Source organism: Sciurus carolinensis, chromosome 6 (assembly GCF_902686445.1).
Source record: "Sciurus carolinensis chromosome 6, mSciCar1.2, whole genome shotgun sequence".
In the NCBI taxonomy this organism is placed as follows: Eukaryota; Metazoa; Chordata; class Mammalia; order Rodentia; family Sciuridae; genus Sciurus; species Sciurus carolinensis.
In genome coordinates, this window is record NC_062218.1 from 126,151,622 (window position 1) to 126,165,833 (window position 14,212).

The following is a 14,212-nucleotide window of genomic DNA, read 5'->3' on the forward strand; positions in this document are numbered from 1 at the left end:
GACTAATGAACACGTTTTTAAATGAAGGGCTATGTTATAAGACATTTCGTGAGACCATTGACCTGATGTGCAGAGATCTCAAACAAAACCCAAATCAAATTGTCTCATTCAATATTTTTTTATTTACCATTCTCATAAAAAATATATATATATATTAGGCAGAACTTAGGGAATTGTAACCTAATGGTGTCTTTACAAAGTTTCTTCTGAAGGAGAATAACTTGAATATTAATGACAAAACATTCATGTTAGTATACAAATACAAATTTAGCAAGGATAAAGCAGCCCCTTCTTCCTGTCACCACATATTTAGTTAGAGTGAGATTTGAAAGAGTGAGTTCACAAGTTCTCTCTCTCCCGCTGACCCTGCCCTGGGCTGTTGCAGGGAAAAATTAGGAAATACTTTGAACTTCAGAAAAGTCATAGAACCAATTCTTTCACCAGAGGTGGAAACTCCTTACTGTACAGACTTTTGTCTGTGCTGAGGCAGGAGAATAACAAGTTTGAGGCCAGACTGGGCAATTTAGTAAGACCCTGTCTCAAAATAAAATAAAAAGGACTGGGGATATGGTTCAGTGGTAGAGCACTTGCCTAGCATGTGCACGGCTCTGGGTTCTATCCCCAGTATCACAAAGGGGAAAAATGAAGAAAAGAACTGAGAATAATCAACTGTATTTTTTTAAAAACATATTTCCCTTTTCATGTCCCATTTATGTGGCTGTATTATGTTTGATTCACTCCTTTGCAAAAAATCTGAGCTCTTCAGCATCACTTCAGCAGAAATTGTTATGGTAATAATAGGAAGGCCTTTGATCTTGCTGATTAATATGGAGCTTGGCTAACCTGATTATATGATTCTGCCAGAAACTGGGTTTGGATCTATTAATATGGCATAATAAATTTCAAATGAAGCTTCCTTTGACTGTTTTATCCCCAAAGCATTGCATTTTATTTGAAAATGAGGCTCCTGTTTATCTAACAATGTACAATTTATTTTTATTTTTTAAAAAGTAATTTTCATGTTGCTTTTCCAGGTTAACAAAATGAGACCCTGGGGCACTATAACCCTGGGTAATTCAGGAACCCATTCAATAATTATTTATTAAATACTTGATATGTCACAGGCCATGTGCACTGGGCTGGGTATACTATGTTGAACATAAGAAGCAAGGTCCAGGGTTATGTCTATTTGTGTACATGTGAGATGAAAAGCCCTGAGATTCAATCCAATGTAGAAGATCCACTTTTCAACTCTGACCTCTGTCTTCCTGCCACATGTTACTGGGGCCATAACAATGAACCTGAGTCTATTAGGCAGATAACAAGCATTCAAAAGAGCAGGAGAAAGAGGAAAGGCAGTTTGCAGTCTATGCATAAGAAAAGCAAAACCTCCCTTGTAATACAGGTTGATAGACTTTGCATTAAAATAAACTTCAAGCACCTGCAAACATAGTAATAGAATCATTTGCTTTGATATGAAGTAGCTGATATATTCCAGCCACATAGCACTGTATGGAAAAGTGTTGGGTTGGACTGACAGAAGATAAGCGGAGATAGAACAGTAGGGGAAACCACCTGAAGATATTTTTCCTGATCACATTGAGTAAATTCACCAGTACTCAATAAGAGGGGATTGGACATTCATATCAGAACCCACTGTACACAACACATATTTTGCTGTAATTATACCCAAGTACATTATAGAGTGATCTGTGTATACGCTCATTTCATAACACAAATTGAATCACTTTGAAGCCCTTTTTTGTCATTAAAAGTCATGTAGTAAAGACCCACCAGAATGAAAATTCCATGGGCAGGGATTACAATTTATCATGCTTACTTCTGTGTCCCCCACATAGTACTGTGCCTATGTAGACCTTTGTTATGTTTTTTGGCTGCCCAGATCTTATGAAGAACATCCTTCTTCTGTTTAGGAAATGATTCACCTTACAGAATCTATCTCCCCAAAACAGGAACCAGAAAACACAATTTTCTAACCTTCCTTGTAGCTAAGACAAAGGCACATGGCCCAGGGTCTACCAACAAGACACTCCAGATGCAGCCGGGAGTAGCAGCATGAGCATATAATCCTAGCAACTTGGGAGACTGAGGCAGGAGGATCCCAAGTTCAAAGCCAGCCTCAGCAACTTAGCAAGACCCTAAGCAATTTTAGCAAGATACTCCCTCAAAGTAAAAAAATAAAAAGGGCTGGGGATGTAACTCAGCGATAGAGTGCCCCTAGGTCCAATCCCCGGTACCAAAAACAAACAAACAAATAAACAAACAAACAAAAAACCCTCCAGATGTACCTACCAGAGACTTCTGTTCAGCAGTAAACAGCAAAGAAAGCAGGCTTTTCAAATCTAATTTTTCTAGCCAGGGTGACAGCTGAAGCATTAGGCTTTCTCCTCCAGGAAGCCTTCCATGACCATTCCCCACCCTCTCCAGGTGGGCTGGTTGGACAATCCTCCTCTAGGTCTACTTTTTCATTTTACTTTCCCAATGAATTACAGATATTAGTACCTTTTATCAGGTTTTAATCTGCTGTAATTGTTAAGGTAATACTTAGACGCTCTAACCAAAACCAAAAATATATGGTGTCTCAAACACAATTAAAGTTTCTTTCCCAATCACATAAAATCAAAAGAGAGTACTTGGGATGAGCAGATGATTCAGGGATCCAGGCATCTTCCACCCCGTGGCTCCACCATCTGTACCACATGGCTTCCAAGGGTGCCCTCTGAACTGATCCAAGCTAGAAGGCTAAGGGCATGGGGAATCTGCCCGTGGGGTTATAAGCAAGGTCTGGAAGTGATGCTTACCGCTTTTGTTCACTTTCTATTGACCAGAATTCAGCTGTATGTTTATACTTAACTGGAAAATACAGTCTAGCTTCCTGGAGCTTCCTCCAGGTATGAGTACATTGACATTAGAAAGTCATGATGAAGTGCCATGTCTTAGCTTTCTGTCCTCTCACTCGCTTCCTCTTCGAAAGAAAAAGAATTGCTGGTGCTAAGGTTAACACAGCAACCCTGTGTAAATTACAGACAGATGTGGCTCGGGTCTGGATTCCTTTTACTTGGCTCTCCAGTCCTTTTTTGCTAAGCATTTCTGTTTTGGGGGCACATATTCATTGGGTAGTTATTTCTGAATGCTTTGCCTAAAATTGCTTTTATCTCCAGGCTCCCCATGTGCTGAATTGAAAGGGAAAGTGCTTAGCAGGCAGCCTGGGCACCACATGTGTTCTGAGATGCTGGCACATGGAAAAGTTAGAAGGTTCCAAATCATTGCCTACTGGCCACCCACAGGCTAATGAAGGAAATGTCTTTTTATTTTCCCTGCTTCTCCTGGACCTAGGTGCCTTATCAGCAGCCAGGGAGAGCTGGGAATATGATTCTGGTGCCAGGGACCTCCAGAGCCCAGACTTGCAGAGTCAGTCGGCCCTACAGAAGCTGCTCGAGTACAGCAGAAGCTCTTTGCATCAGCAGGCTGCTCTCCACAAACCGTTGACACAGTCCCCTCATTTTGGCAACTCTGTAGGAGGAAACTATCTCGAGCTGGCCAACACGGTGAGTGTGTTTTGGTTCATAGAACATGTCTTTAGGCCTGTCTGTATTCCAATACAAATATTTTAATTTTGAGCTCCAGGGCACATAGTGAGTATTGTCTTTTTTATTGAGCTAAACCCTGTACCATTTCCAGCATTGCCAGTAATGTTAAGTACTCCAAAGTTGCCAGCACTTAAGGACTTAGGAACTTCAATCTCATCATTAAGACCAAATTAGGGGCTGGGGATATATAGCTCAGGGGTAGAGTGCTTGTGTAGCATGTGTGAGGTCCTGAGTTTAATCCCTATTTCCACAAAGGATAAAATAAATAGACAAAAGATCAAAATTGACTCCTGAAAGGTGTTTTGATTAGGTCTGGAACTTGTACAGGCTTAATTACTAGAATATCTATAGCAGCTTTTCAATAACTAGACTACTTTTATGGTAACAGTCATCACTAATAAAAATACATACATCTTTCTGTTCCCTAACTTGGGTTTCACTCACTTGAAAAACAAGAAAATATTTCATTGAAAGTGTGATTATTATTTCTACTTATATTTTTAAAAATATTTTTTGTTGAAAACAGTAGGACAAATTAGAATTTCATTATGTTTACTTTGATCTTTTCCTTTTCTTTCTTTCTTTTTTTTTAACCTCCTTTGGTGCTGGGGAATGGGGATAGAACCTGGGGCCTCACACATGCTGAGGATGAACTCTGTTGCTGAGCTACTTCTTCTCCAGCCCCTTAGCCTTCCATTTTCTCCTGAGATGATGAGTCATTACTACAGTGACCTTTGGGTAAAGAGCTATTGCATTCTTTTAAGTCCCAGCTGGGGAACAAAGGGAGGTGGCTGATGGCCTGGGTCATTTTAGGTGACAGGCAGTTTACAAATCCAATCAATGTGGGAAGGTCAAAGCCTACCTGGCTTTTTGAAATTCAAGTTTGAATGGTGGAATAAGCATCTCCACAACCTTGATTTATATGTATTATGGTCTGCTTTGATGTAGACTAGAGGTTTACAAACAAATATGAGACGTATTCTCTAATTCAGATGTTTTTAGCGAGATATTTGAAGGAACTAACAATACTACATACTCCAGCAATAATTAAAACACAACGATCAGACAGATCCCAATTAAATGATATTCGACAAAATGCTGAACTAGTCAGTATTCCTCAAACTGTTAAGATTATCAAAAACCAGGAAAGTCTGAGAACAGAAATTCCAGCTAAGAACAGCCTAAGAAGAAATGGCCCTCAGTGGGATCCCAGATCAGAAAAAGATTAGCGAGACCCTGTCTCAAAATTAAAAATTAAAAAGAGCTTGGGATATAACTTGATGGTAAAAGTGCCCTTGGGTTCAATACTCAATACCAAAAAAAGAGAAACTAACTAACTAACTAACTAAGGAAACCTGAATAAAGTGCAGATTTAGTTGATAAGTAATATAATATCATAATAATATAACAATATAATATAACAATATAATAGAATATTCTTTCATTAATTGTGACAAGTATAGTATACTATATATACACAGTATATAGTATATATATAATATAGTATAAATAGTATACTATATGGTGTTAATAAATAGGGGAAACTGGTTGTGGAATATATGAGGACACTCTGTCATATCTTTGTAACTTTTCTGTAAATCTAAACTATTATAAAATAGAAAATATATTAAAAGTACGCACAGAATCACTACCAGGGCATGATTCCATCTCCCCAAATCTGTCAACACATCCAGTTATCATATTGTTCATCACTTGGCCAACCTTCAAGAACAATCTTGCAGTTTGAGTAAAAGAGTAACTATTCTCCTCACCTCCCATATGTTCAGTAGACTAGGCAACTATTGGTAAATATGCCATCTGACATGAAGTGGACATAGGCCATTCCTGTTACAGATAATAAGCAGTAAGTAGAACCTCCTTCTGTACTACATCAGCTGAGACTTTTTAAAAGATAGGCATTGCTATCACAATACAGGTTACAGCAAAAATCAGTGTTATATATTGATCAATATCTGGTGGCCTGCTCTGAAGGGTTTGGGGTTCATGACCCACCAGTTTTCTGCAGCAAACCCACTGTTGAAAACTATGGGAGTTTTCAGTTTCCTACCTCTGTGTGACTGTGTGGTTCTCAGCCTCTCCATGGATTTCTGTTCTCCTCCCTGTCCTGGTCAGAGGTCAGCTCAGCCCCTGGGTTTCCCACAACCAGCTTCTCTAGGTTGGCTATTCCAGTAAGTAAAGGCACAGAGTTCTCAGGTGCCCCTGACCCATACACCCTCTCCATGTACTGTTGGTTATGCTTTAGAACTGCAAGGATGGTGCCAAGGTGGCCCTGCAGGGGCAGGCTGGAAAAACACTTACTGAACTGTCAAGCACCTACCTATACAGGACCAGTGCCCTAGGGACAGCCTTGCACCATGCATCTGCAGCTGGTGTGCTTGCAGTATGACATGCCATCAGTGGTGACACACTGGATAAGTTAAAAGAAAAAAAAAAAAAAAAAGCTTTAATTCTACAAACAATTGGCACCAGAAATGAACAGGTAAATAAATAAAGCTGTGTATGCTCACTTACGAGGATCCCTTGATGAGAACTGGATCATAAATGCAAATACAGGCACCAAAGTCCTGTAACAGTGCTTTTTCTACTGAGTGGAAAAATGTTTTAAAACATTTAATACCATTTGAATTCAAAAACCTTAATAATGTCATTGGGCCCTGTGGTAGAGTGTCCAGGCCCCAATTCTTCATCACTTCCTGTATCTTTACCATTTGTGACATAACTTTGGAGTCTTTCTATCAGACAAGTGATAAATAGTAATCATTGTGTTCCCTGTTGTGTTTGGGTGATTTGTTCCAGTCACTGTTGACTCAGGGTCTGCTCACAGGGGTCTATGGAGCCCAATTTGAAAAATACCCCTGACATGTGGCCAAAGAAAGCAGAGCCTCTTTCAGCTGCACACTTGAGCAGTTCCTTTTTTAAATAAAATCACATTAAAAGTAATTTATGTTCCTTCTAAGACAAAGTCCTGAACTAATAAAATTAAGTTCTGTTAAAAAAAAAAAAAAAAAAAGGAAAAACTATTAAGAGTAAAAGGCATTTATCAGTGTCCAGTTAGGAAACAATGCACACAGCAATTCACACAGGAACAGTTTAGAATAAAGAATTGTTAACTAGAGCAGAGGGTTACCTACTAAGGGATAAAGAAAGCTTTTTAATGAATAAAGGAATAGCACACAGAAAGAGCAGCCCCTCCCTCTAAGGTTGAAGCAGAGAGCCCAAGGACAGAACAGACTTGGAAGAGGGCTCACGGTTCACACAGGGCTGATCCAGACTCTTCAGAGGGAAATGGCTGTGCCCAATGGTGGCAGAGGAGTTCCCTTAAGATGCTCCAGGCCAGGGCTGGCAAGCAGGAAACCAAGCCCCTAGAGCATCAGTCCAACTGCCGGGATGCCATCCAGTGGGGCATCTGCAGAACTCATCCAGAGTCACTAAGAAGGTGTCCGCAGAACTGCCAGAAGAATTCACTGGGGTGCCTGCTCAAATGGTGGCAAAATCCACCGAGAAGTCCCCCAGATGATGCCACTAAAACTTACTAGGAGTGAGGCCTGTGGATGTCCCGTGCTGCTGGCTTCCACTCACCACGGGTGCAAGCAGAGAAGAGCAACAGTCAAGGCGGGAATTCCCTTCTTCCTCCCGTGTCCCTCTAGCGCCCTCTATTGACCAAGAGTTCAACTCTAGTATTGCAAAACCCAACAGAGGTGGATTGGAGATGAGAGACACCAAACCAATAACTAGCACAGGCCTTGTTAGCATTGAGAAGCTTCTGGGGGCTTCCTATACAACCTTTTGCCTTTATCAGCATCCCTTCCTTTTCTCTGCCCACCAGAAGACTGTCTTCTCCTACTTAAGACAGGATATACCACAACTTCGGAACTTCACATACTGTTCAAAATAAAAAGGCAACAAGTTGGGGTTGTGAATAGAGGCCTGTAGCAGCCATGATTTTATCTGGGTAGCAGGATGTCTATTTGTGATTTAGATTAAGGGATTTATTGTAGGAGCTAGACCTTACACAAATGTGGGAGCTGTGGTGCAGTCTATGCAAGTTACTGATTCTGCATCAAGTGTTGAGCTTGAAGTTACTATAAATTCATCAGATTAGCCATTAAGAATAAAAACTGGAAAGCAAGAAAAAAACAGAACCCACTTCTTTGTGTGTGTGTGTGTGTGTGTGTGTGTGTGTGTGTGATGCCGGGGATTGAACCCAAGGCCTTGTGCATGGGATGCAAGCACCCTACCAACTGAGATATATCCCCAGCCACAGAACCCACTTCTGTCTCTTAACACAACCAACCTGCTGTGGGTGACCTGCAAGAGGAATGGCACAAACACCTGGCCTAGGACTCCAAGAAATTGAAGGAGGAAATCTGGTGGGAGCTGGAGCCTGGTACATCAACTTGTTAAGCAGTAGGTTAGCAGCAGTGTGTTCATATTGCCACTGTGCTTGGTACCTGCTATGGCTCGAATGTTTGTCCCCTCCAAAACTCATGTTGAAATTGAATTGTCATGTAACAGTTCTAAGAGGTGGAACCTTTAAGAAGTTATTAGAATATTGCCACTATGAAAAGGGAAGTATGCCCACCACCCTCACCCTCTCTTTGCCCTTCCACTTTCTGCCATGTGATGATGCATTGAGAAGGCCCTTGCCACATGCCACCACCTTGTTGGACTTCCCAGACTCTAGAATTTTAAGTTGATAAGTGTGTGCTCTTCATAAATTACCAAATCTCAGGCATTCTGCCATAGCAGCATAGAACAGTGTCCTATACCAATTTTCAGAGGATGAGAACTATGACTTCTTCACTTCTACCCTCTGTATTTCCCATAGAATGTCTCTCATGGCCACACAGAACCATATGCAAAGAGAACTCAGGAAACATGGCTCCAACTTAACTGAATTGACTTAGTACCAACCCACCACAGAGCAAGAGTGAAATTGCCAGTCTAATCCGAGCTCTATTCAGTGTGCTATCAGCAAAACAACATGAGATACTGTAGAAGTTTGGTAAAGAGGGGCTACAATGGGAAAAATGTGCTGCCTGTTCTCTGATGGATTTTCTTTCCAAAGATTTATGTTACCAGAGAAAAGTGCAAGTATAAATTGTAATGTTATGAATTTTGAATAGTGATATATTTAAGTACTTTAAAGCATAAACATAACTGGTCTTTATTTTTTAGATATTAAAACTGAAAAATTCCAGAGCAAAATATCAAATTCTAGATAGATTCTTTCATCCATGTTACTTGTTAAGGTATTATTGGTGTTATCATTTTATTAATAAATTGATGTTAATTAAAATTATACTGTCAAAGAAACTATGCACAGGATATAAAATACCTGAACCAATACAAAAGAATTGATGAAAATTAAATTATCATTTGTCTCCCCATCTTCCCTTAATTTACATGGTTTTCACTTTGTGTGTGTGTGTGTGTGTGTGTGTGTGTGTGTGTGTTATCAGGAACCAAACCCAGGGTCTCATGCATGCTAGGCAAACACTCTACCACTGAGCTACATTCACAGCCCAATATTTTTTATGTATCCCTGAATTGCTTTTCATATAGGGAATTTTTTTATTTTTCCTTCTGTAATTTTAAGATGTATAATCATTGCAGAGTCACCAAATTCAGGGTTGCCATGTTGAAACCTTTCACCTAGAGGATATGTCCTGGCCTTGTGGTCAGAGCAAGGCTGGTTATTCCATGAGCAACTTCTTCTGGACATTGTCCAGTGTCAAAGAACAAGAAGTTTCCAGTATAGGGCTTGCTGGTCACTTTTTAGGTTTTCAGGGAAAGGGACAGTGCAAATAAATATTGGATTTTTTTTTTTTTTTTTTTTTTGAGAAAAGAGCTAAGACACAATCTAGAAATTTCAAAACCTTGAATTGCCACTTCCTAATGATTTACTGATTTTGTAATAGAACTTGGCTCTGTAGAGACCAAGACATTGGGCTTTGTGCTATTAGTTCTCTCATATCCCAGCCCTCTGTGGGAAAGTATCCTGTTACATGTTTCCCCCTAATGTTTCAATGATGACTACAATGACATTCATAAGCACAGACAGGTACAGTGGGCCTCATTTCTATGCAGATGAAGATAGTGATGTCTTGCTGTGCTGCTCAAGGTTGCCTTTCTTCCCTTTAGTCAGTTTGACCCTAACTTTGCCCATTCGAAGACATAGTTTTTGCCTAATGGTTTGTTTATTTATTTATTTATGCAAAAGTAATTTATATCTTTAAAGAAGAAAAAAAGATAGTCACAAGTTGTGCAAATAAAATTACACACATCTAAAAACCTACATAGTGCTTAGCTAGCATGCATGAGGCCCTGAGTTTGACCCTCAGCAGAACAAAAACAAAGCAAAGGCATATAGCAAGATTTGCTATTCTGTATACCCAACAGTCAGAAACTCCAAGCAGCTTTTTCTTTTTTTCCTTTAAGCTGTTAATAAGATCTAGGGATTGTAAGTTGAATTAGAACTGTGTCTATTATCATGCTAATCTGCTATCTGATCATAATTATTAATATAGTTAACTTTATTTGATGCAACATTCATTGTTATATCACTTTGGAGAACACTTCAAATCTGCACATTTCCACCAATACAGAACCATCTTTAAAATGTTTGTAAATGAATGAGGAATTTCTGAAGTGGTCGTGAGATAGACTAGGGTCTTCTTTTTTGGTTTAACCACATGATCAGTTCTTGTGTTTCACATTAGTTTTTGGTTTCCCCTTTCTTCATTCCAATTGTAAGATACTAAAGTGTTCGTTTGTGAGGTTTTTACATTTTTGAATTGCTATCTTCCTTGTTATATTCTCTCATCTAGATTTGCTACCTTGCTGTTTTAGAATCAAGGGGTTTAGAAACTCTCTTTTTGTTATTTATTTGTTTCAGGAGTTTTTTGGTACTGGGAATTGAACCCAGGGGCACTTGACCATTAAGCCACACCCCCAGCTCTTTTTATTTTTTATTTTGAGACAGTGTCTCACTACATTGCTTAAGTCCTAGCTAAGTTGTTGAGGCTGGCTTTGAACTCACAATCCTCCTGTCTCAGCCTTCAGAGCTACTGGGATTACAGGTGTGCTTTGAAAACTGTTAGTAAGAATTATCCAAAAAATAGAAATAAAGCAAATAGATTGCTAGGTTCCCTTTCTAAGTACCATTAGCGCACTTAAGAGAGTTATCTGATAGGTCAGGAAATGTGACTTTACTTGGCTTACTATGTTCCAGATTCTATCACTTTGGATGTTAATTTGCAAAAGTTTGATAAATTATCAATGCTTTTTTCTGGTAGAGTTATAAACTACTTCTGGCCAGCAAGAAAGATAAACCCAAGTGTTATATTTTATTTGCCCTGGTAATAAAGTAACCATTTTGTAACTTTGCAATCTTCTTCCAGCGTTCTTTTTCCCTTGACTATATATTTACCAGCGTCTTCTATCCTCCTTTGAATCAGCTTTATCATCCTGTTGGGTCCCTCGAGGAACTAAATAAATCTTGAGAAAATGTTGGTTCTGAATTTATATGAAAGTTATATTTTCTCTCTTTTGAAAACGGTGACACTCCACTCTATTTTGTTTGTTTATGGCTGGTGAAGACAGAGAACAAGATAGAGTTAAAGGAAGCAGGTCCTCATAGTTTCAGTCTAAATTATCCCAGGTGTTACCTTTGGATTAGACTAGACCCAGTCAGTCTCTTCCTAACTCTATCTCTTTCTTATTTCTCACTGAGGACTTACATCCTTTCATTCTTTGTTTTTAATCTCTACCTCCACCTCTTCACTCTTGCCTCCCTTCTGTGAGAAAAATTCCCCCTCGTGGCCCTATCTCTTTGTCTCTAACTTTAGGTTCTGAAGCTTAGGCACTTCCCAGAAGGAATAGAATGAAACATAGAGACCTGTAAACTCCTAATCTCCAAAAAACATCCATTATATCACCAGGAGAAACTTGGAACTAACAGTGTCAAACCCTGCCAGGACAAACAAGTTACCTGAGGTCAATCCTTTGTCAATATAAAAGAGAACAGGAGGTAAATGCAAAACTAACATTTTAACTCCCACTTTTAAAAGTAAATGGCATAGAAGCACACAGCAATTGTCAAAAAGCATAGCATAAGTAAGGAAAAGTTATTCCTTTGGATATTTATTTGCCATTTGAGAGATTTCCAAACTGTACAGAGATGATTTATTATGGTATATTCTAATTCGTCACAAAGATCGAGTTATTAAAATCTTCACAAGCACTTTTAATCTCTAAAATACTCTGCAGGCATAAAGAGATTAAGTTCTAACATCCTATTGAAATTATAATACTTTGGGGCAAGAACTTTAAATGTGACAAAAGTCTTCTCTGATTCATTTGTGGACATGAAGATGTACTAAAAAGAATTTGTGCTGTTATTGTTATTGCTATTATTAATATAAAACCCACAGTGTAGAATCTGTGCCTTAAGTTACTTTTTTTCCAGAAAGGTTCTTTGTCCTTGTTTAGCAGAATCTGAGCTTACTCTGATTTTTTTCCTCTGCCCTTTTGGTTAACTTCTGTTTCCTCTATATCTCTGTCACAAATGGAAGGACTGAGTAGCTTACAGAGTCGCCAGGGAAATCCCCTTCTTTTTCTCTTGTGCTAAGTCACACTGTGAAGAGAGCATAGGCCTCTCCTTACCAACAAGTAACTATCAATGAGGCTTACAAAAGTCAGGCCCCCCGTCCTTCACATGCCTTGAAACTTGGGAATGATGGGGTGCCTGTATGGTGCTGTTCATACATGATGCTCCTACTCCCAGATGCTGCAATTTCATGGACCAGTAGCATTTCAAAAGACTGAGCCTTGCCAAATTTTCATGTTGCCAATCTGTAAGCTAATACTACCATTATTTCAAGAAAGAAAGAAATTTCAAGCACCAAAATAGACAGTACCTACTCTTTTTTAAAAATAATTTTCTCTCTCCAAATAAGTGAGTAAATGAAAAATGAATTTAACTTTATGGAAGAATGAAATTATTTTTGTTTTTCACATTTCTCCACTAACTGGTAGGAACTTGGGCATGGATTAAGTTCTCCAACAGAGTAACTAACGATGTGGACTTTAGCGTTTCACAAGGCTTTTCTGTCAGAGTTTAACTTCTTTTAGTCTCTGCATTCTCATAAAAGACAAATAATGATGATATTTTCCTCATGTGACTGTGACAGGAATCAAACGAGATAAGGCACTTAACGTGCTTATACAATGCCTGTATACAGTGCTCAATAAAAGATAATGGTTGCTATTGCTGTTTTCCTATCTCATTATCAGAAACGAATCTTGAATGCATTTGTACAAGTGGGTAAATTTGAAGTGATATTTGGAAACAGAAACTAGAAAATTTTCTGAAGAAAGGAGATCTCTCAAGAAGATCTCAAGATATTTACTAATCACTTGTCTCAAGTTTGGTGGTGTTGGCATTAAACATTATATGGAATAATTTGGTATGTAGAACACATTTAGGAAACCAGATCAAGAAAACAGATGATAATTTCAGGCTACAGATGAAAGTGTCTTGAAAAACATCTGTCAACCCCTATATTTGAAAAACAGGGATACAGAGACCCAAATAAAAACTCTGCCTAAGATTATTGGGAAGAAGTAGAAACACTGAGACTTGAGGGTAGGTTTCCAGATGCCCACAGCTGCTACCACCACACCCCTGCCTTGGACTAAAGGGATGTCCCTGGTCATCAGCAAGAGGAGGAACAGCCACTGGGAAGAAGTTGGGGAGCACTGTATCCTCCCTAAGATCTTTGCTGTTGGACTCTTCTGTGCTGGATGTACTGGGTTATTTTTCTTATATCCTCTAAGCCCCACCAAGGAAGAGTGGATGTTCAACTGTACCAAGGTCCCTACTCTTTCGTACCTGGCTGGGCCTTCTCCTAAGAACCCTTGACCTCCCCATGATTCAGCCTTTGAGTGGTTAATGCAAGCATGGTGGAGGGAAGTAGTATTACTGCTGGGTAGATCTTTGGGGCATCTATTCTGGTTGGCCAGTGGTGCCTATGCCACACTGGTTGTGAAATACTTCTCATATTTCTTGCCTTTTGGCAATCTGTTGGACTCACACAAGGAGTCCATTTCTTAGGGTCTGATAAAGAGTATAATCAATAACAGTGAGGTGGTGAGAAGTCATCAGATAGTACTCTTTTAATAAGCTACATTATTTTAAAAAAGTGATTCTGTTGGATAGTTCAACAGAGGTTCACGTTTTTCTATTTTCTACTATCTTTGGGGGTAAGGATCTCTGAGATCAGGATTTTGAAGAATTTTAAGCACACACTAGAGGGCAGTGGTCCCATATGTAGATACCTGACAACTTACTACTTTCTTAGCTTTTCTCTGCCTTTCCTTTTGTGTAGGTGAGGGGAAGAGGAGTCTCCTCCACACAATACAAATGCCACTTATGTCGGAAGTGTCTTATAAAAACAGATGAGCTGTCTGCAGCACCCTATCATTCTTCTCCACCCTTCTTCCAGTGACTTATCTCAATGGGGCTTCAATAGTAGAGTTATTGTTAACACCTTAATGACTTTTTTTTTTTTTTAAAG

At 39.2% G+C, this 14,212-nt stretch overlaps 1 protein-coding gene across 1 annotated transcript in view; it reads left to right on the forward strand.

The window, feature by feature from the left end:
* The window catches only part of Mcc (MCC regulator of WNT signaling pathway), a 463,169-nt gene that overhangs the window by 156,901 nt on the left and 292,056 nt on the right, over positions 1-14,212 (forward strand). The window contains exon 3 of the mRNA XM_047556679.1: positions 3,358-3,569. Coding sequence (XP_047412635.1) covers positions 3,358-3,569 — 212 coding nt within the window. The remainder of the gene's footprint in view (positions 1-3,357; positions 3,570-14,212) is intronic.